At 41.9% G+C, this 19,517-nt stretch overlaps 2 protein-coding genes across 2 annotated transcripts; one reads left to right on the top strand and one right to left on the bottom strand.

Moving 5' to 3' along the window:
* The first annotated feature begins 600 nt into the window (after positions 1–600).
* zdhhc23b (zDHHC palmitoyltransferase 23b) lies at positions 601–7,079 on the top strand. Its single transcript, XM_019273664.2, has 6 exons — positions 601–973; positions 2,510–2,656; positions 3,303–3,992; positions 4,399–4,566; positions 6,085–6,354; positions 6,709–7,079. The coding sequence occupies exons 2-6, from the start codon at positions 2,520–2,522 to the stop codon at positions 6,752–6,754; spliced, it is 1,311 nt and encodes a 436-aa protein (XP_019129209.2). The 5' UTR covers positions 601–973; positions 2,510–2,519; the 3' UTR covers positions 6,755–7,079.
* A 70-nt stretch (positions 7,080–7,149) lies between these two features.
* Positions 7,150–19,300, bottom strand: ccdc191 (coiled-coil domain containing 191). The gene is made up of 17 exons (XM_019273663.2): positions 19,024–19,300; positions 18,349–18,387; positions 18,041–18,176; positions 17,766–17,918; positions 16,518–16,696; positions 16,158–16,381; positions 14,547–14,691; positions 14,266–14,456; positions 13,895–14,144; positions 12,819–13,240; positions 11,796–11,887; positions 11,354–11,436; positions 11,136–11,237; positions 10,841–10,984; positions 9,474–9,626; positions 8,907–9,061; positions 7,150–7,315 (listed from the first exon to the last, which is right to left on the bottom strand). The coding sequence occupies exons 1-17, from the start codon at positions 19,099–19,101 to the stop codon at positions 7,174–7,176; spliced, it is 2,688 nt and encodes an 895-aa protein (XP_019129208.2). The 5' UTR covers positions 19,102–19,300; the 3' UTR covers positions 7,150–7,173.
* Positions 19,301–19,517: the final 217 nt, after the last annotated feature.

The raw sequence follows: 19,517 nt of genomic DNA, 5'->3' as shown, positions 1-19,517 counted from the left end.
GGAAGGAAGGAAGGAAGGAAGGAAGGAAGGAAAAAAACGATGAAAGGAAGGAAGAAAAAAACGACGAAGGAAGGAAGGAGAAAAACGAAGGAAGGAAGAAAGGAAGGAAGGGTGGAAAAAACGACGAGGGAAGGAAGGAAGGAAAGGAAGTAAGAAAAAACGACGAAGGAAGGAAGGAAGGAAGGAAGGAAAAAAACGATGAAAGGAAGTAAGAAAAAAACGATGAAGGAAGGAAGGAACGAAAAAAACGACGAAAAGAAGGAAGGAAGGAAAACAACAAAAGGAAGGAGGGGCGATAGTAAGGAAGGAAGTAAGGAAAAAAAACGAGGAAAGGAAGGAGGGAAAAAAAACGACGCTTGTTGTATTAATACTGAATTTACTGAGTAGTGTCAGTAATAATGTATGGGGGCGATGGGGCCAGAGTCAGGCACACTCAAAATTTCTTTAGACATTTTCTAGTTTTTGGACATGTTTATTTGAATTAAAATTTTATTTAAATTTATTTTATTTTTAGGTCGCACTTAACACCCAGGAGTGACTTTATTGATGTAATATTCTTGCACAGTTAGAGGCTGAACTTCCTCACTGTATATAAAGTGAGTAGCCAGAGACCCGCTGTGTGCATGGCTGTCCTGTAGGTGTCCTGGGCGGGGAGAGGCTGCCTCGTTTGACGTCAGGAGGGGAAACTGTGTGCCCTGTTTCGGGGCAGAGCCTCAGGACGTCTCCCTCAACACGCAAAACCCGAACCCGGTGACCAGATCCCCTCTGTCGCCTTGGCAACCTAAACCCAGACGGGTGTAGCACCGGGCGCTGTTTATTCTGGTGACCTCCGCGGCGTAAAGTAGATCCGAGACACACCGGATACGACAGCCGTTACCGGGAGAAAGACTTCCGTTGAGGAGCTCGGAGGTGGGAGAGTCGTTTCGGTCGATATTTACTAGAAAGCATCGGCATGTAGAGGCTCAGTGTCGAGGTATGTTCACGCCGTGTTTTAACATTTGTTGGCGCTACATTTAAGATTTTGCTTGACGCAGTGTATTACTCAGCGGACTAAGACCTCCATGAAGCTGGTTTGTAATCATTCACACCAGGAAAGCACACATGTTTGATCAAGATTTTATTTTTATAGCTGAAGAAACCTCAAACAAACACCCTGCAGTGCCCTGAACTAACAAGACACCCCTTTATCTTCTGATATAGGCTACAAGCATGTTTCCAAATACAATATGTATTTATTTATCCTTCTTGTTATTAAGAATTCAGCTTTCAAAATACATTTTATATTGATCTACATGTGTATATTTTTTTAGCCCAAATAACTGATCCGGGAGGAGGTTTTTGTTGTTTTGTCATCATGTCAGTTGAAGAAATTTGCAGGTTTATTTTTAATAATTTGTCTCAAAACACTGTTAAACATTTACCACTCTCATATCTGCTTGTTAAATATGAAGGTGCAACTGGTTAACTTTAGCATTACACATAAATACTATTTATTTGGTGGGTGACAAGAGCCCAGGAACTCACTGCACCGGGCCAAGAAATAGTCCAGTACATAACCAAGTTTGATGTTTTGAGCCACTGTCCAAAATGTATCTAATTTGATTGCTCAGTGTCTTCCTTCTTATTAAATAATTCTTATAAAATACATTTTTATCACTGACAGAGCTTCCTGCAGTAGATTTTACATGTTCCTGCAGACGTTGCAGGTCAAACATACCACAGAAAATTCCTCAGTGTTATAAAAGGACGTAAAACTGCTGACCACCAAAGTCACTCTATGAATCCTTGCAGCAGTATATGTTGCGCCAGTTGGTGCCACCACACACCCATTAATCATTACATGTGACCCGATCTGTCTTCTCATTAGTCCCTCAGAGACTTTAATTCAAGGCTGCCTGAAAGCACTCACAAGTTAGACGCTGGGTGACCTTTTCTCACCCCAATGTCCTCTTTACCATGTTCCTTTGATCAGTTAATGGCTAAAAATTAAAAAACACACCATGTCATGCTTTTGATTTATTGCTAATCAGAGGCATATTCAGGCCAACAGATCCTCTCCAGGGGAGAGGTTTAAATCAGCTGAAGGATTAATCTCACTTAGTGGTTTCACTGGGGTGTCGTCAGTCCTGCTTTCTGTGATGAAGGGGACACTGAAGACACTGTGATTAGTATAAATGCTGCCACTGTCTCACCTCAACCCGTGTCAGGCCAAATGAGCCGGCAGGCTGCACAGTTTAGTTGCTATGAATCATTAAAACACAACAGATGTGTGACAGATGTGAGGGCAGGAGGTGGACTGGGTAGGGTCAAATGAGCAGGATCTGCTTTGCAGTGTTATGTTGTGAAAAATCTGTTTGGAAGCACTCCAACATCTAAAACGCATGCAAATTTCAGCAAAGTGGCATCAGAGGTATTTACGGCCACTTTTCCTGTGACTAAGCTTCTTATCTGTAATGCAAATGCTCACACAAGTGCAGTTAATAATGGTGCTAATAGACTTTTCTGATAGGCCGTCCGTCATGAAGAAGCGAGCCAACAAGGTGCCGGAGGAGGGCGAGACGTTGTGCTGCTGTGAGTATGTGAACAGAGTCGGGGAGCGAAGCCATGTAGCAGCCTGCTGCTGTGACTGTGAGGACCTGGATGATGTCTGCGACAGGTGAGAGACATAAACCGAAGAAGTAGTTACAGCCCCACAATGATTCTTTTAAATGTTGTAAATTGATTGATTTGTTGGTTATTTAACAGATTGATCAATCTATAAAATGTGAGTGAGAAAGTTAGTGGAGGCTGAGGTGGCATCTTTCTTCCCAGATCAGATACATATGGGCATCCATGTTCCCCTTAGAATGAAAATCTAATGACAATTCTTGGCCTTTGGTTGTATGTAACATATGCACAGGCATTACAGAGGCGGTGGTGATGCAAATAAAGTCATTTTACCGTGGGAAAAGTTTGACTGACCCGTCGACACCACGAACAAATGTGATTTGAAAGGGAGACATAGCTGGAGTCATCTTTGAGGAATCTGTGAAGAACATGATATTAGCTGCACTACTGGTGTTTTTGTATAGTGGGGAACTGAAGATGGACACGTAACTGAATAAATAAATTACTCCCCACACCAACTAGACCTGAAATAATGGACTGGTTGCACAGCAGAGATTTTGATATATCATAGCAGGAATTGTATATGTAGGTCCCTCACATGTTCTTCAGAAAACCTTTGCACCATTAACATGTTTTAAAGAAGTTGTTGATAATCTGAAGTAAAAATATGTTTGTTTTTTTTAAACTCTCATTAGGTTCCTGAAGAGGGAGCCTCAGAAATCTGGATCCTTGTCACAGGTGACTGAAGTTTTCACAGATCGGCTTCGTGTGCCCTGGTTTTGGGGTGGAGCCCGAAAAGTGGACCTGTCCATCATCCCTCCTCTTGTTCTCCTTCCTGCCTTGCTACACCTCGCTGCTCTTCATTTCCTGCTCGGCATGGTGGTTCTGACAGCTCTGCCCGTTCTGGTTTTGTGGTACTACTACTTCACTCACCGCAAGAAGGGAAGGACACTCTTCTTCCTCAGCCTGGCCCTCTTCTCCCTGGGATACATGTACTACTTGTTCCTCACAGAGGTGCGTCCCAGTGGGGATGTCGGCCATGTTCAGGTAGCTGTGGTAACTGTAGGGGTCATACTCACCCTGGCAGCCCTTGTCTACACCAAGAGAGAACCTGGCATTGTGCGACCAAACCAAGCGTCTGTCCATAGCACGGTGACGTATTACGGCCCTCTGCCGGACAGAGACCCTGCCTTCAACGGTGGGAGGCAGGATGTGACGATGACAGTATCCAACCGGGCGGGATCGTCAGAGCAGGCAGGGGTGGAGCTGAAGGAAAGCAGCCGAAGGAATTGGTGCCCGGTGTGCAGGGTGGTGCGGCCCCCGAGGGCGGGACATTGTCGGATCTGTGGCGTTTGCGTGCTGCGTCTCGACCACCACTGTGTCTGGTGGGTTCCATTAAAATGCCTCTCACTCGGTCTGTCATCACCGCTTCTTCCACCTTTGTCTCACACCTCAAACACTGAAGCTGTCGTATTCGTCGTCTGCTTGTCTTTTCTACTCAATAAATCTAAAAAAAAAACATTCTTTTAATTTTCAAAACAATTCTTAAGTCTTTCTTTCCAGAGCACAAGTGTTTGTCCTGTTTCACAGCTGCTACGTCTTTATTGACCATATTTGTACGTTGAGACGTCATCTCATTAACTACAGCTACAAGTTCCTCACTATCATCCATGTGTGTGTTCCTGCATGTGTGTAGTGTAACCCTGGAGTCTCAGTACAATGTTTTGTCTGCCTGTGTGTATGTGTACTTGTGTGTGTTTGTGCGTTTCCGTCCGTTGGTGCCCCCGGTAGGATAAACAACTGTGTGGGACAGGCCAATCACCGCAGCTTCCTGCTTACACTGGTCTTCTTCCTGTTGACGTCCGTGTACGGGATCAGCCTGGTGCTGCAGACCGTGTGTCCGAAACAACACCTCTTCACCGCCCTGTTCTACTGCCCGGGGGTCTACAACCAGTACAGGTACTGAGACACATATACACTGTGATCATAATTATCTCAAATTATTTAGATGACTTGCATCTTTGTTACCAAATTTGGAAAAAAATTGGTAGGCTTGGTGAAAATTGGTTCACTCTGTTCACCCCAGGAAATCTAATCTAATGTTCAAAGAACCTTTTTTAAAGATGAGAAGAAAATAAGATTATAAAAATGTATATCAGGTCTGAATCAACTTAAGTCTGACTTATAAATCTGTACTAATATTAGTGGTTAACATAAATGTATTACAGATATATTGATGTCAGCCAACAAGTACCAAGAAATTGCAGTAGAGAAACAATAGATAAGTTTGTTTACAATAATTCAGAAACTATTACATAGTTTGTATACCAGAGAGCACTAACAAGAATATTTTTCAACTTTATTACATATCACAGTCAGTAATTCTTTAACAAAATGCACAGAAATCTTGATCAAAAATATTTGTTAATGTCAATAAATTTGTTAAAATTTAATATTTTTCACTTTCTTGCTGAGAAATACTTGAGAAGATGGATCCCAATCTTATGATAAATATAAAGCAAGCACCAGCAGCTACTTAGCACAAAGAATGGAAATGGAGAAACGTAATCCCTCCCTTTTTGTTTCATGTACAAAACAACAACAAGATATTATGTGTTTAATTAAGTGAGTTTAAGATGTTGCTGGTAGTCAGATTTTGTTAGCTTTGGACAGAGGAAGTTTCAGTCTATTGTACGAAGATGTAGAACAACTGCAACAAACTTAAAATGTTTGTTTGCTTATAATGAATATCTGTATTCAGAACACATCAACAGGAATATAGAGAACATCTTTAACTTTCTTTCAAGCCTTTCAACACAGCACAAACAGCTGCTTAACTGTGCGAAGACAAGCCCAATAATTAACAGTAAATAAATAAAAAAACATCAAATCTGCATACGTGTGCACCCACAGTTCAGATGGCGTCCATAGAAACGGGAAATGGCAGATGGCCTTTTAGCAGCAATCAAGAGCAAAATTGCCCTCTTTTAAACTGAAGCACTGTGAGGCGTTTTGACATCTTTCCCAGAATTCACTATAAAATGAAAACCGAGAACGAGTTTGCGTGAGGCTCGTGCATATTGAACATAAGGCTTCCTTCAGTGTAGTGTTAACCAGTTTCACAGAACACCTTGCAGTGTTTTGTCTCAAGCTGTTGGTAGAAAGACCGGCTGCTTTTGTTGGATGTTGGGTGGTTTTAAATTATCTGTTCTGGCACTGCAGTGGGCGTCAGACACTTACAATACTGAACCTTATATTCATTGAGACAAATATAAAGGATTAGTTTTAGTTTTTCAGTGTCTCGTTATCCAGATTTATGTGTAGTTTTACACACATTATTATGTTTGGGCATGTTTTACACCCCCGATGCCAAGAAACACCAAATTACTGATGGTGTATATGAACAGTAATTACCTTACAACACTTATATATTCTTCTGTGCTGTTTTACTAGCTTTTCTCATTGTCTGTGTTCCAGCACTGCACTTTGCTTTACCTGTGCCTGGTACAGCAGTATCGTGACCGGTGGGCTCCTACACCTACTGGTGGTGCAGGTGATCAACGTCAGCTACAACGTGACCGAGCGTGAGGCACGCGTCGCCCTGCGAGACAAAACCGCTCGCAGCGCCTACTGCGGACTCGTCGTGGACACCGGTGTCTACTCTCGAGGTTTCCGTGGCAACTGGGCAGAGTTCATGACCATGGGAGAAAAAATGAATCTTCCCTCTCCTGCCCCAACAGACCTGGTGTAAGAGACTGTTGCTCTTCTGTTTATGTCCACTGGATGGCAGCATGTCTCTTTTCGCTCTGATTTAACTTTGCTGGCTGTCGAACCTGACTGATATCACCGGGTTACTGCACCTATTGAGTTGCCCTGACTTTGACACACAGCAATAACAACTGCAACCCCCACTAAGATAAACTCACTGCCTAATGTCACTGACAACTGCCATCTCCTCTATGCAGCCGTATCCATTCACTGACCTTTAATTTCCTACTTTCCCTCCATCATTCTCTCTGCCAAACAAATATCACAGTTTCCTTCACACTGACCGTCTTCCCTGGACTTGAACTTTGTCTTAATGTCTCCTCTACATTCTAGTGCCTTCATGGGAGTCAGCACACAAGAACAACGTGAGAGTGAGTAATCTGTTGAACCTCTTAGGGTCATTGTCTCCAAGCACACCATCGGCAACAAGATGACGTCTCTCCGGAGTTGGTCAGACTTGCACAAAGCATAGGCTGAACATTATTTCAAGGATGGTGTCTTTGCACTCTACACATCTCTCCACAAACACTTCGCTGTTGACCTTGTGAAATGTGTTATGGATATTTATCACAGATAATGAAACATCTCAGCACAAGCCATGTAATCAGGCTAATTTAAGTTATACAGTGTGCAATTTCTGGGGGTCCAGTTGTGTTTGTATGAAATACATTTTATTTATTTATATTAAATGAATGTAAAAAATGTATATGTGTCCTCTCCAGAGTTATTGAGATGTTTGTACATCGGCTGCATGGGTATGCAGTTAGTCCCCTACAGTGACAGTTTCTCCTAGAGGCTTTACAGTGGATAGGAGTAGAAATCAGGCAGGACCGCTGCCACTTTCCGCCCCAGCTTTTCCCGCCGCTCCTCCTTCTCTCTTTCCTTGCGCAGCAGACATGGAAGCTGCCTCCAGGCCAGGAAACATTGCCGCAGTACCCATCTGAAATGCAGGCAGATGGAGGGACAGAAGGGAACAGAGCAAGTGAGCAATAAGAAACTGAATTATAGGGACCTGTGGGTTGACAACACCTAATGAGTTTTCACATGATGTTACTGGGGGCTCATTGACAATGGCAGCTGGGCAGCCGGTGGGAATTCACCTGCAGGCTGTGGTCATTTACCTGACCTCTCCTGAGAAACTGGCAAAGACAGTGACATCATTAAGTTAGGCCAATGCTACAGAAATCATTAATTTTGGCCACAATGGGAAAACGTATAATAATGCTGTCACTTAGCATAATCAAAATCAGAAGTGTGTGCTGATTTGATATGTACATTTCATAGGAAACAATTTTGCAAAATAATATAAATGCAAAATAGCCAGGTTAGCAGCATGGCTAAAATATATTACAAAAAAAAAAAGGGGTGGATTTCCATTATATTTCATTCATATATCCATAGTGATCAGAGGATGAATCGTAATAACTTTAGTCTGAACCATCTGAGGTACAGGTTTTCCCATATCCACTGAATTATGTCACTGCCTCGCTTTTCCTCTAGTGCCATGTGTGAAATCAAGATTGGCATGGAGTTTTCTACATTCATGTTCCCCTGAGGATGAATTATTGGTGACTTTGGTGAGTTCCCTGACATTTCACTTGGCGACACCAATAGGTTGAACTTTTAATTTGTCCAATTCATCACCAATTCTGACCTGTAAAGCCAATGTTAAAGCTAATTAACTAAAGTTAGCGTGCCAACATGTTAAACTCAGATGTCGAACATGGTAAATGTTTTTACGTGCTAAACATCACGTTCGCATTGTCACTGTAATGCACACTGGTGAATGAGTTTGGAGCTTCAGGTCAACATCTGCACCACCTGTAGGTAAAAACATAAATGTTACTAATATTTAGTTGATGACCAAATACCTGCAAAACTAATGACATTCCCATTTTTTTATTTTTTTTTATTTTTAAACCAAAATAACCAAATGAATTGAGTGCGAGGAAGCCAAAAAGATTATTAATGCAGAAATTACCCAGGGTTAGAGAGCAGTGTATAAACATTATGCTATTCCAGCTACTTTAGCCATATTCAAGTTTCTACCTAAGCAGAAAACTGACTCCATTAATCTTAATGTGAAGAGACATTTACAGCTAACAGAAAATACTGTATAAAGCTCCTGCTGGAGTTAGGGAATGGTGTTATTTCCAATCGAATGCACAGGCAGCTGCAGTGGAAAAGAGACAATGCACTGCTGAGTGTCTTATATTTCATACTGTTAAACTGCTTCTGCTCAAAGATGCATGTTCCAGTGTCTAACCTTTATTATCACGAAGCAATCAACTCTTTAACTTTTTTTGTGGAATACAGTAAAAAATAATTTTATCTTCTATATAAATTCATGGTATTGTGGTTTTCTTTTGGCAGACTGTAACCAAATTGCTCTGATATTACATTTCAACTCCTAATTAAAGTTTCACAAGCTGTTACATTTAATTTGACACCCAGTTAGATGGTTATGTTTCTGGGGGACCACACTGCGGCCACCATACAGGGAACATATGGGAAAGTCACGGGTAGCAGACCTGTTATTGTGCTCCTGAGCCAACACCTCACGGTCCCACTCCATCAGCCTCTCCTGGGTCACATGGTCCAACATTGCCAGCAGAAACCTCCTCAGAGTGTGATTGCGATAGAGATGCTTGGCTCTCTCCTCTTGAATCGTCCGCCAGTCCTTAAGCTGAGACAGACAACACAGACCTGTTAGGTACATGCTGTCTTTTCTCATTGTTTGTGTTGCAGCACAGAGCAACGTTTAAAAAAATCACTGCACTGAAGTCAAACAAATGATTTATGATGCTTTAAAAAGCTGCTTGTTGGCATTCAACCCAGCTCCTAGCAGTAAGATCCACCATAAAATGCCAAGTTGCTCAGTAAGTTTAAGCTTAAACAAGAAAAGAAAAAAGAAAAGAAGGTCCAAACTTTTTTTTTTTTTTTAATCTAAGGGCTGGGTACCTTTAAACATAACTGAATGCAGGTAGAAAAGGAGATTAGGAAAAGGTGTTACTCTAAGTCACTGGCTGAAGATGGGGAGACTGCACTGATCGAGTGACTGTGTTTGTGTGTGTGGGTGTGCACTTGTGTATACGCACTCTTTTCCAGCAGCTTAAGCTCCTCCGAAGCAAAAAGTGCTGGTACAGTTGGTCTGCAGAAGCTCTTTTCTCAGACAGGGACTCACTTGCTGATTGCTGCCAGCCTAGTGTGCACCGCCTCAGGAGGAAGAGATTGTGGTGACTCTCAGCCAGCTGGCGGAGATTGAAAAGGGAAAAAAAAAAAAAGCTGATGCACGCCGATGAATGCATCCAAACTGCATCATATGTGCCAGGTTGAAACAATGGAGCGTGTGTCAAACGATGAAGCTACTATCTTCATGTGAATCACATTTAAGAGGATTTGTATCTAGCTGGCAACATCTATGCACGTTGTGTCATTCTGTGCAAAGGAACATTTCGAAAGAATAAACAACGATATTGTTAGGTTGTGTTTTTTCGTGGGTTTGCCTTTCACTTGGAGCGTTTAATGTTGCTGCTAAATGAGTATTTTTACTTGAGCAGTTTGCTCATTACTCACAATTATCAGTCTATTAAATGTGTTAAATCGGTTTGCTCGTGGATACACAGCATGTGTTTTGTGGTATTTTCTAATCAACTTTATATAGAACTCAGAAAAATCATCCCAGCCAACAGAGGTAATAAATATAGAATAAATAAATGATTGCATAAAAAAATAGCTAAGGCACAGCAGGAGAAGTAGATAAAAGATTGTATGGTTGATATGATTTATTATTATTATTATATTAAGTGATTTAAAATCCTATTGGTTAAAAGGCTTTTCCAGTGTTTGAACGTTTCCAAGCTGTTCCTATCTCTTCAGTTAAGGCAATGCTGTGAGAACAAAAGCACAGATTAGATTTATAATCTTCCTCAAATGGAAAATAAATAACTAAAGCTTCTTACTGTGAGAAAATTGGGTAGCATTTTTTCCATCCAATGGTCTGTGAGGCATAAAAAAACATCCAAGACGCTTGTAAAGTTTTGAATTATAAAAAGCCTTTAAGTGACTGCCTCCAAACCAATAGCAGATGCAGTCCTGGATGTGCTCTTTTTAATGTTGAAGCAAGTCTATAACCAGGCGGGCAGCCCTTTTTATATTCAAATCTATGGTGTGTGCACCTGGACTTGGTTGTACCGTTGAAGGTCAAAATTCTTCCATTTTGCTTATTGTTATTCAGTTGTAGGAGCATGTGTGATAATGGAAAGCCTGAAGCGCTGCACAGTTTCCTGTTCAAATTGGATTTTTAGTCCACTCTTCAAAGCTAAGGCCAGAATCAAGATCACCTCCTGGGTTTTTAAAATGTCGAGATGCAGGACTGGGGGCAGGTCTGAATCTGGCTGAAAACACTGTGTGTTGCTGTAGATGACAGCTGAACTGGACGATTTGGTGATTTACTGTACTGTACCTGCATGTTGGCTTGTCTGAGCTGAATGAGGCGTATCCACGGCGCCAGACCTCGACGTAGCAGCAAGTTTTTGTGGTAGTGTTGACTGGCCAGCTTCAGGAGCTCCTGCTGCCTTTTCACCTCCCTCTGTTTTTCCTCTTCCCTCTGCTCACAAACATTATTTCAAAAATCTGCAACGTGTCACCCGGGTACAGTGTTGCTACATGTCGCCGAGTGTTACTCACGGGAGACAACCGCTTCCTCTATTCTGACTCATGCCTTTGTGAACATCCATAAAATATGAAATGCATCTCACCTTTCTTTCCAACCTTTTCTCCTCCTTCTTCTTTTCTGCTGCTTGGCGTTTCTCCTCTTCCTCCTCCCGTTGCCTCTGCTCCTCAGCAGCTTTCATGTCAGCCTGAAAAGTTGCGTTTTTTCTTTTTTTTTTTTAAATACTTCTCACAATTACAACTTTCCACTTATCACACACACAACAGCTTGGTGGTCCAGAAAACAACTTCTCAATCCTTTTACCAGCTTTTTCTCTTCCTTCTTTCTCTTGATTTCCTCAATTTCCTTCTTTCGCTCTGCGCGCTGACGTGCACGGGCCTCCATGGCTTCAGAGAAAGGGAAAGGGGTGAGTTGAGGACAAGTTATTCTCCTGTGGTACAACTGAGTCTTAGGGGTGTATATATATGTGGATGTTTATGTATATTTCATAATCTAAACACGTTTCTTGAAGTCAAGTTAACTACAGTATGAGTGCTACTCTTGTACTATAGATCTACAGGCTTTTGTATTCAAAAGTTTCTGTATGTGTCACTCAGGGTCATTCAATCTTCTTGACAAAAGAGCTACAGAATCCTGTCTCCATATGTTTGGAAGAAGATATGAACCTGTTATGTATGTTTTTATGAATATGTAAATTTGTGTATGTCGTCCTCTGCCGTTATTCTTGCTGGACTTGCAGACTGACCCGTGATGATTGGATGGGGGGACGTCTGCCGTGCCTCAGCTTTCTTCGGAGGTTTACAGAGACTGTCAGGTTCTCCGGTAACTCTTTGTGCCCTGCAACAGCATCAGTCAGAGCCAAAAGCACCAAAATAAAAGCACGTTGTAACTGTAGCTGATAGGTTTCATTGTATCTATTCCTATGTAATTTGTGTAGCTGATAGGTTTCATTGTATCTATTCCTATGTAATTTGTATTTTACTGTATATGGAAAACTATTAACAGATAATGAATTTTACCACAATTCACCTCAATCTAGCTCCTGAAAACAATAAGTCTGTACTATTCTAGACATTAGTTTAAATGATTAGACACTGAGGTGTCCACATGCAATGACTGGCTCCCTTTTGGCAAGAGAAGTGAGTTATCCAAAGTTATTATTCATAATCTCTATAGAGTTTTAGAGTCTTACTTAATGTATTGTCCAGGGGATTACAGTGAGACGGGTTGAATAGGAGGCCAAGCTACATGCAGCATGTACAAGAATACACACATACGGTTGTGTGACTAATCAACATTAAAGGCGCAGAGCTCCACATGTTGTGCTTATTAACCCTCTATAAAAAGGTTAAAAGTAATTAAATTAAAAAGTAATTTCCTGATGCCTAATAAACTAGCAGATAAATTGAAGCCGTAATTGACTTTTGGGTTGCCAGGTTGTGAAAAAATGAGATTTTTGAAATCTGACCTTCTGCAAAAGTGGCACAGGAATTTGGACGCCTGTTTATTAACTATTTATTCACATTTAAAACTGCAGACGTAATGGATTAGTTTGCAAACCTTTAAGTAAACTGTTATTAACATTTAGAACTGCAGATTATTTACCAGCATTTTGTTGATGGCTTATCTGAAACTCATGACCCTAATATCTTTATTAACACATAGAGCTGAAGAATTATTTGTTTATTACCCATAATTAATGACTTATGAACATGTATCATTTATTTGTGCTACTGTAATGGCAAACCAGTGAGTGTGGTGAGCCTACCTCTGCTCTGCGGGGTCAAACTTGTGACTCTTTGGCCTTGAGCCTCGTAGCACTGAAAGCTGGGTGAGCTGTGCAGTTTTCTCCATTTCCAGCTCCAGCTCCTTCATGCTCTGCTCCTCCTTCAGTTGTGCTATTTGCTCTTGCTGCTCCTTCATCAGCTTCCTCTGCTCCGCGATGATCTGCTGCTGGACGGCGTGTCTGTTCTCAAACCTGCTGCCTGACGACGTCGCCCTTTTTGGACAGGTGGAGCCAACGCCCTCGCCTCTGTGCCGGGCCTCGTGGACCTCGGTGGCAGTCGGTGCTGCATGATGTCGGGTCACCTGCCATGGCTGAGTGGGCTGTGTCACCGTGCCCACAGGGGTCTTGATCTTATGTGCTGCAGAGGTGTTGGAGGCTAAAGTGCCTGACCTGTGGTGATCTTCCTACAGAGAGGAAAATGGAGATGAAGCTGGTATTATATATGAATAAAATCAAACTTGCCCTTAGGTCAAGGTCTCCAAAAGGCTTGAGGGGGATAACAGACTAGTATAAAGCTCCCTAATCTTTACCGAGATCCAGGAATCCTGATATATAGGCAGCCGGGGCTTGACGGGGAGTATGGCCTCTTTACTGACCCCTCTGCCATGAACTCCTGCAACTTCATCTCCTGTTCCATTTCCTCCGTCCCTTGAGCTCTGTTCCACTATCCCACACCTCTTATTCCTCACTAGCTTTCCTTCCATCTGCTCTATACCTTCCTTTCCTCTGCATTTACACCTCTCCTTCTTTTCTCCTCTCACACTCTCCTGAGTAGTGAATATTTCAGCATGAAAAGTTTTTCTCCCCCGGCTGCCGTACTGAGAAGGGTTCAGGTCAAAGAGATGATTTAGAAAACAAAACTTTTATTCAGTTTAGTCCCAAACTTATTTATTGCCTCATTAATGATGCCTGTAGCATCAGCTGCCAAGGATATGGCTGATGTTTTAAGTCAAGGTTACACTTTAAATGTATTTATTTTTCAGGTTGTTTCCTGTGGTTCACATTCAAATAAACCCCTGTGCATTGTGGCTGCTGATATGAGGATTTGTGAGTCTCACCTTCTCCGTGCTCGCTGATTGGTCAGGTGCCTCAGGTGTGGCCATTACTGGTTGATACATTGAGGCTTCGGTGGTCTTGAGTTTGCCCGTTGATGCAGCGTTGATTAAGGCAGCCATCTTGCGCCTGGTCTCCTGCTGCTGGGCCAAAAGCTCTCGTTGTTCTTTCTCCGTCCGACACCATAGCTGCCACTCACTCAGATACCGCCGTAGCAACCGCCTTCGGTCGCTCTCCACAGCCACCTGGCTTAGTCTGGCGGAGGTAACAGATGTGATTATATTTTTAACCCTCGACTGCTTAATCAGACTAATGGGATATAATAGTCTAGTTTTAATTTTAAGGCTCTTTAACGTGATTTCTTTTTGGTTCTTGCCTGTTTTCAGTCCGTAGCTCCTGCTCTGTTTTTGTCATCTCTTGCTGCCTTTGTTCTGCCCACACCACTGCCCGCCATGCTCGCCAAGCTCTCAGCTGCCTCTTCCAGTCACACAGGGCCATGGCCTTACCCAAACGTAGCCTTCGGGCCAACACGACTAAATACCATCCTGAGAAATGCCTCTGCAAACACTTAAACATACAAACATGCAGGACCATAACTTAGAGTGTACATTGATACACTGATAGTGTACCAACACGCAAACACCCACACACAGGTACCTTGAGGTTACGCATATGAACCATGGTTTGGATTTTCTGTTCTTTATATAATGCCGCTGTGTCCTGCTGCTGTTGTTTTGTAAGAAGTGGAGGAGCTGACTGGAGGCTTCTGGCTGCCTTCTGCCCTTCCTCCGTCTCCCTCTCCCTGTGGAATTAACACACAGATACTGTTTAGTCCACCAGAGCAACATAAAGAATTGCAGACATCCTTTAAAAGATGCAGGTAAAAAGATATTTTTTATACGAATGGAAATAAAGAACTAAATTATATATCAAACACAGTAATTACTACATGAAACAAAAAAAAGAGACACACTAAAAAACACTCTAAACACCATATGTGTACACCATATGTCCTGGAATCGACCAAATTGGTAAAATGTTTCTCTTGCTAACCTCAGTTCGATTTCCATGCCCTCAGATATTGTGTTTTGGTGCTAATAATCCATCAATAAGAAGACCTTAAAGACTGAAAAATACAGACCTAAAACAGCATATGGCTCTAACAAAATTTAGACAGACTGACATAGTTAGTTACTTAGACTAAGTTTTGTACAGACATTCATGATCCCCAGATGATGAATCCTAATGACTTTTATAAGTAAAATGTCTCGACAACAACTTTCCATCTAGCAGGCCAATTTTTTTATTTGTCCAAAACTTAAGGTACAAAACCAAATACCCACAAAGCTGCAAACTCAGCTGCACATTGTGTTTAGCGCTATAGTAACTGTTTACGTAAACATGTAGCTCAAAGCATCATTGCGTCTCAGCCACACAAAGCTGCTGGCTTGGCTGTAGACTCTTAAGTCTGTCGTTGTTTTTAAAATCCAATTTTCTGATCATGAAATATTCATATCAGTTTGTATTCAACAGAGAACACTTTTTGTCTACAGTCAATTTGTTTAACCGCCCTTCAAAATCAGTTGTAACCAAGTCCTTAACTCCCACTGCTTCTATCAATGTTAGTTACTCTACGACCTGAGGTAGAAAATACATTGTTTTTTCAAGTATATCTGTATTTGTACTTTCTACTTATTCTTCTTGTCACTTTGGTTTTAATGCATTTGAATTTCATGCACGACAGACATAACGTAACAAGAACAATGTGAAGGACGGACAGATAGGAAGAGGGGAGAGAGATGCCTGACTCTATTTGAGAATTGAGGTTATCTTTCTGCAAAAACAACCAGTAGAAATGTCCTACAGATGAAGTTTACTTTTTATAATAATTCAATTATTTATTTTAATTGTATACTGTGAGCACACTTCAGAACCTGTTTCCACTTTTACTTGAGTAAAGAAGTTTAATATATTAATGTTTTTCTTTTTTTCTTTTTTTTTGTATTTTTGCCTTCTCTGCCTTGGCTACTATACACATTGTGAGAGATTACATGGTAGTTTCATCATGCTGGACTATTCTCCACAAGGACACTTCTGCAGTAGTTGTTTGGGCCAGGGAGCATCCCCAGCTGACTTTTCAATAGGTTATCATCAATCCATTCAATCCACCACACAGACAGAACACACAGACTGCAATCAGACCGGAGGGTCATTTCAAATACGGGCGCCCACTTCAGCACAGGTGAGTGGTTGCTGTGGATACCATACCTCTGTCGAACCAGTCGTTCCAGGTTTCTCCTCTCCTCCATCTGACGTCGCAGTCTCACCATCTCCTGTTGCACCATCTTCTCCTGCCTCTGTGCCTCCTGCCTCTTCCTCGCCACCTCCCCTTGGTCTCTCCTCTTTGCCTCCTCTCTGGCAACCCGCTGACCCTCTTTCTCTCTCTGTTGTCTATGTCTCTCTGCTTCCCGCCTGGACCTGTTCTCCCGCACCTCCAGTGGCAATCAGTAGCAATTAGTGTAATTCAGAGAGCAACTTGGGTAACCATAGTTTCTGTTGATTCGCTCACGGTGAAATTCCCATCTCGTATACAACTTGAGGAATTTGAGACTCACTTTGGTAACATACCTGCAGGTGTCGTGCTTCCATCGTGACAACTGGGTCTCTGAGCTTCCTCCTTGTTTGTCCAACATCCAGCGCCAGTTCCTCCATCACCCCAGAGTCTAACACCTCTTGCTCCATTAGGTCTTGCAGGAAGCTGTTAACAGCGCTGTGCTCTTCCTCCTCAGCCAGGCGGTTGTACAGATCTAAAAGAAGTTTTATATCACACACTGATGACTTTTTAAAGAGGACTGTACTTGTGTTTTTGTTATGTTTTATTCCATTAACTCAAATCATGTGTACGTCAAATTACTGCTGACTGTTTTGCAAAGCATAAAATACGATTTTAGATTGATTTCTCTCCCTTTAGGTGGCTACTGGTTTCAGTCCATTTCACCATGGTGTGAAAATCAATGTGCTGAGACACAACACATTGCTTGAGATAAACAATCTATTACAGTAAACTAACCATGAATATTGTATTATATTTTCAAATCTATTGTAGTTCAGTGGAAGATATAAATTTGTTTTTAAAACTCCAACAGCAAAGATTTCTAAGACACTTGCTGAAGATCACTGACTTCACATTTTATGAAGCAGGAATATAAAAAGACAGAACATTTGGCAGCCTTTTAGTTTCAAAAGATTGAAGTTGGTTATTCAAAACTAAAGGTCTGGAATTTTGAAGGCACAAGCAAAGAAAACACTAATAATAACAGCTCTGACAAAAGGAAAGTAGAAAAAATGCTAACTGTGATACATTTCTAATCTCAATTAGTTTAAAAACTCTGCATGTTGATGTACATGTACTTCATCAACATGACTCCGACTGTGGGCGCCCTGTTAGCTCACCTGGTGGAGCGCCTTGCTGCAGCAAACCAGGGTTCAATTCTGACCTGCTGCCCTTTGCTGCACGTGCCCCACACTCTCCCCTCTCTTGCCCTACCTTGCTGTCGCTATCAAAATAAAAGGTTAAAAAAGCCGATAAAATAATCTTTAGAAAAAAAAAACATGATTGGAAGCAGGCTGATTTAAAGGGTCTAATTCCCTGTTGGTAGCTGTACAAACCTTAACTAAGTTAAGATTGGAGGTGAACTACTCCTTTAAAAAGTTCTGTTTTTATCTATCTTTAATTAATTAGTCCTATTATTTATTTTTGCTTCTGCTGTCAGATGCAACCTCTCAGTTCCCACTGTGGTCAGGAAAATCTGAACTGGTCTCAATAAATCATGAGCTTCAGGTTAGTTAGACACAGTTTTCCTTCTTGCTTTGTACCATCAAAGTTGCTGTAGTTCAGGGCAGCAGGCTGAGGATTAGCCAATGCAACGGGGCTCGTCCTCTCAGCGGAGCACATCAGGTCATCTTCTTCGTCCATCTCCAGCTCCAGACGCAACTTGCTGCCCAGCCAATCCCCGAGAAGAGCCTGAGCTGCAAGAAGCGACCACATGCATGCGATTGTTCAGCTCTCCTGCGTCACTGGCTCAACTAAATATTATATAGGTAACGCTTCTCTAGAGGCACCTTTTTTTTTTTTTCATGGGCTGACCTACCTTCACTGTAAGCGTCATCATGATCTCTTAGCTGGTCAGAGCTTTGCAATGGTACAGATAGGTTGTTGGATCCCGAGTGAGGTTTCTTGTGGGGGAAAACTTTAGACACAGCGAACTCAGAAGCCATTTCCACGCGCTGTAATAAGCAATTAATCAGTTAATGTGACGACTATTCAGTTGCATTGTCTAGTATCAACTGAAGGTAACATGTTCAAATTATCCAACAGTCCAAAATACCAAAAAAAAAATCATTTACAATGAAACAAATACATGCATCATGAAAGCACCAGCGCGTGAGTCCTTCTCACCTTCCTCCACTGATCAATGTCACCATTCTTCACATGCACCTGTTCATGAAAAAGAAAAACAATTTCAAGTTTAAGCTGACACTGTCTGCAAAAACATGAAAATGCTGGTGTCATGTTGCCTGCTTAAAAAAAAAGCCCAACCAGGCTTACAGACACCCTGAGCTGTGACCACATTGTGCACATTGCACATTGATGGCTGAGCCCCGTGCCTGTTATCTGTGGATTATTTAACAGGAAAGCTTAGCCTGTGTCTTAAACCAGCAGATTATTTCAAAACCATTTCCCACGCGTCCATAAATCGGTGCTTTTACGGACAGCTATCGCCGTCTCAGGCTTGCCGGCATGTGAGTGTCTAAGAAAGGCCATGTGTATGACATTTCTTAAACGTCCCCGACATGAGCCATGCCTTCATATATGGTATTAACACTGATGTGCTGTTCCTTCACTCATGCATCTAAAGGGGAACCACAAATAGTTTATACCTCTCTAGGGGATTTGATAATCCTGGAGAAAAGGTCTGAAAAGTGAAAATTGATTGAAAGAATATTTAATGTTTTCCCTTGAGATAAGAGGTGAGCACCTTGGATTTATTGTCTATTGTTTATGTATTGTCCTGTTTTCCAGAAATCATGATCATAGAAGCAGTGAACATCTCAATCCAAACACTAAACATACCTTGTCTCCAGATGTTGCACTCCTGCTGAGCCTCCTCCACTTAAACAGGTGAGGATTGTGACCTGAGAACGCCATCATCTGTTTAGTTATGGACCTCTACCACTTCTCCTGTAACGTAATCCCAGCCCTCTTCGCACCAACAACACACGATAACCACAAAAAGCCAACCATTTTCAAGTTTATGTCAACAAAAACAGTGTTCAGAAGTCTCCACAAAGAGCCCTCGAAAAACACACAGACCTGTACACCTAACTGCCGTCGAGTTGGCTCACGTCGGATTCTGGGTAATGTAGTGAATTAACTCTCCTTCTAGTGCTAATTGTTGAATCCTCCAAGCGTTCGAGGACTACATGTCCCACTTGACTTTGTTTGTAGTTCAGGCGTCTGTTTGGTAACCATAGCAACCTTTTTTCCCTCCCGCCACTTCTCTCTAAAATGAACTAAAACGGCGTTTAAAATGCAAGAAAACTAGATAACTATACGTGTGTGATGCC

This window comes from Larimichthys crocea, chromosome XXIII (genome assembly GCF_000972845.2).
Source record: "Larimichthys crocea isolate SSNF chromosome XXIII, L_crocea_2.0, whole genome shotgun sequence".
Lineage (NCBI taxonomy): Eukaryota > Metazoa > Chordata > Actinopteri > Sciaenidae > Larimichthys > Larimichthys crocea.
This window is presented reverse-complemented; position numbering and strand designations above follow the sequence as displayed.

Bases quoted from the DNA above. Each gene is read 5' to 3' on its own strand.
- zdhhc23b (XM_019273664.2), top strand. From the start codon at position 2,520: ATGAAGAAGCGAGCCAACAAGGTGCCGGAGGAGGGCGAGACGTTGTGC. The intron at 2,657-3,302 runs GTGAGAGACATA...AACTCTCATTAG, and splicing joins CTGGATGATGTCTGCGACAG to GTTCCTGAAGAGGGAGCCTC. The intron at 3,993-4,398 runs GTGGGTTCCATT...TGCCCCCGGTAG, and splicing joins CTCGACCACCACTGTGTCTG to GATAAACAACTGTGTGGGAC.
- ccdc191 (XM_019273663.2), bottom strand. From the start codon at position 19,101: ATGATGGCGTTCTCAGGTCACAATCCTCACCTGTTTAAGTGGAGGAGG. The intron at 16,697-17,765 runs GTACAAAGCAAG...AACTTCTTTTAG, and splicing joins GAACTACAGCAACTTTGATG to ATCTGTACAACCGCCTGGCT. The intron at 16,382-16,517 runs GTATGTTACCAA...TTGCCACTGGAG, and splicing joins TGGAAGCACGACACCTGCAG to GTGCGGGAGAACAGGTCCAG.